The sequence below is a fragment of the Atta cephalotes genome (genome assembly GCF_000143395.1).
Source record: "Atta cephalotes unplaced genomic scaffold scaffold00014, whole genome shotgun sequence".
Lineage (NCBI taxonomy): Eukaryota > Metazoa > Arthropoda > Insecta > Hymenoptera > Formicidae > Atta > Atta cephalotes.
In genome coordinates this window covers 1,227,716-1,231,088 of record NW_012130078.1, presented here as the reverse complement: position 1 = coordinate 1,231,088, position 3,373 = coordinate 1,227,716, and the positions used below count along the sequence as shown (strand labels likewise).

General features: G+C 26.8%; 1 protein-coding gene across 1 annotated transcript in view; it reads right to left on the bottom strand.

The window, feature by feature from the left end:
• Positions 1-1,848: 1,848 nt before the first annotated feature.
• The window catches only part of LOC105617751 (60S ribosomal protein L35a), a 6,570-nt gene continuing 5,045 nt past the window's right edge, over positions 1,849-3,373 (bottom strand). The window contains exon 4 of the mRNA XM_012199304.1: positions 1,849-1,913. Within this exon, the coding sequence (XP_012054694.1) occupies positions 1,890-1,913 (24 nt within the window). The 3' untranslated portion in view covers positions 1,849-1,889. The remainder of the gene's footprint in view (positions 1,914-3,373) is intronic.

The window sequence follows — 3,373 nt, the reverse complement described above, 5'->3', positions numbered from 1 at the left end:
ACGTGAAAATGATAATTTTATTTAACAAGTTATATTGTTTATTTAGTTTTATTTTATAAAAAACTACAATATATACAGAATATATTTTGATTATAACAAATTTTTTAATTAAATCATTAAATTTAGTTAAATAGATAAAATTAGGAAAAACATTATTGGTAATAACTTTTACAGAAATTTCATAGGATTCCATGGGACACAGAGGTAAAACACACGTAACATGTGTTACGAACGCAATCCCTAACATTCAATAAAAAAGCAAATTGAAAGTAAAAATTCACTCTTTCGATTGCCGTAATTTAGGTGAATTTTCCTTCACGCCATCTTCGTTTGTAAAAGTTTATAAAAATTTTTCAGATTCGTTAGATATCTATTTATGTCCATATAGCTCCGTAAAAAATCAGTCAGATTAAAAATATCAATTACTGATTTCGAAAATAGAGATGTCAAGCTTTCAAATGCTTTTTTGATTTTTTGTTTGCGATAATTTTTCATCAAGTTACGATGTTCTGAATATTATGCAATTTTGTTCTAAAGTGTTCCCTATTTTTTGTTGAGTAGTATATAATAATCACAATGATAACAACGTGAATATAAAATTAAAAAAACAAATGATTGCAGTCATAATACGACTACAGATTAATGAACCGAAAATAAGGAAAATAAAGTTGTCAATGATGCCGAAGAAATATCAAACTAATTATTATACAATGACAGATTAATTTATTACGAAGATAAAAAACAATTTATTATCTAAGTTATCAGCAAATACCAAAAAATGTATCCAAATGTAAACAAAAGCACTTTAAAGCACTTTACTTAAATGCTTCAACAAGAAACTTAATTTGCATAACTTATAGAGCTTTTTGAGATTATATGAGAGAAATTTTAAACATTTTGTAAAATTTGGTTAATCTTATAATATTCAATGAAATAAATTTTTTACTCATGCATTTTATTCAGTTGTTCAGTTTATTCAGTCAACTATCATAGTACTCTGTAATAATACTCATAGTACGCTACCTTTATTTTCATAAAGTTAACAGAAATATTGGTAGCTATCAGATAGCTGTCAAGACTATTTAAAAAAAATTCAGATTAAAAAGCAGTACTAAATTTCAAGACTTTATACAGTAAACGGAAAAATTTGATCGATGCTCTAATTTTTAACAAATTTTAAAGTTTTTTTATTTGCTCGAAATTGAATGCACTATAGTAAATTTTTATTACGGATCAAATCAAAAATTGCCAATTCAATATTCATTATCGTGTAATTTTGATTTTTTTCTGCTCATTTTATTGGATCAGCAATTTTTATCTTAGACTGTAATCAAAATTTACGCAAAATGAGTTTATAGTTTATTCAATTTCGAGCAAATTAAAAAAAACTTTAAATTTGGTTGAGAATTAGAGTGTCGGCCCAATTTTGTCTACAAGAATATTTTTTCATTTATCCCATGCCCATGATGACACGAATTAAAATTATTCAAAAAATCTGTAAAAATATAGTGTTATTTTTTTCGAGATATTGAATCACTTTAAGGAGTATCTCGATTAAATCAGATTTCAAAAATTATTAAAATAATGACCACTCTAACATATATGTTCCTTTACACGTTTTGCATACATTAAGTTATTCAGTACTTCATTATACATATATAAAAAAATTAGACATTTATATAGTAACTCGATACTAAAGAACTACCTTAATAAGTATTTGTACGTGTCTTGTTATAGTTTAATAAATCGTATTTAAGTTGATCATCCATATTCTACAAATCATTACTGTAAGATAGATCGAATAATTTTTCAATTATGATATATTTTAAGTGCATAAAACAACAAAAATTTTACCAAAATGGTATTTATTTATATTATACAAGAAATGCTTATATTCGACTGGGATACAGCATCTGTAACAAAATGATTTGAATTAAACATTTTTGTATATCAAAATTAAGCTCATTATATATATAGGATATTCCATTTTTAACCATTCGAATTTTTCTTTAATTTTTGAAAAAAAATTTTAGACAAAAGTTGCATATTCCATTTTTAACCATTCGAATTTTTCTTTAATTTTTGAAAAAAAATTTTAAACAAAAGTTGCATAGTCTGAAAGGGAGCAAATAATAGTAAAATCAATTTCTAAAAAATCGATTTTTCAAAATTATGTAAAAATATTGTTATTTACATTCATATATATACATACATATATATATATATATATTAGGTGTGGGAAAAAGTTCGTGGCGTTTTTCCCGTTAGATGGCATTAAAAAAACGCCACGAACTTTTTCCCATCTAATACATATACAGATGTGTGTGTGTGCGCGCGCGCGCGCGCGCGTGTGTGTGTGTGTGTATATATATCGGGTGTTACAGACCATTCGTACACCCTTTTAACTTCGCAGGATAAATCCAATCATAAAAGTGTTCAGATAAAAAGTTATAGGATTCAAAAAGAGGATTCAAAAATCTTTACTGATCTTATCAGTTTGATCTTGAGTGGCGTCATCAAGATCAAGTCAAGATCATATTGATTTTTTTAAATGAAACTATTTTTGTTTCCAGAATCTAATAGTTAACGTCGAGAGATTTTCAAAAGAAAAATATTTTTTTATTAAGTTTTTTTTAGGTTATGATGCTTGAAAGTTACAGTACCGCTGGTATTAGCATTAAGGTGTTCGACTGACGACTACCTCTTGAATGTTGTTCAGAATCACGTCCTGAATATTATTTGTCAAAATCAAAGCTTAAATTAGAGGTTATACCTCTTATTTTCATTTTTACGTAAAGAATTTTTGATGCAAAAATGAAAATAAGAGAAATAATCCTCTTTGATCTTGACGAATGTTATCCAGAACATGATCCTGAATAACATTCAAGAGATTTTAGCCATCGATCGACACTTTGGATAATGCTTGTGGTACCGTAACTTCCGAGCCCTATAATTTGAAAAGTACTCAATTTAAAACTTTATTATAGTGTTTTGAAAAAGTTTCGATATCGGCTATTAGTTACTGGAATAAAAAATTGGGCATTCTATTAAAAAAAAATCGACATGGCCTTGACATCTAAAGTCAAATTGATAAGATCACTTTATAATTAAATAGATCTTTTTAAACCCTACAACTTGTTTCTAAACATTTTTATGATTGGACCTTATTTTGCAAAGNTAAAAAGGATGATCTGAAACACTCGCGAGAGAGAGAGAGAGAGAGAGAGAGAGAGAGTGTGTGTGTGTGTGTGTGTGTGTGTGTGTGTGTGTGCGCGCGCGCGCGTGTGTGTGTATACTATACTATACATATATATATATATATTATTATAATAATATATATATAGTAGTAATAAATAAAATAATATATATAGTA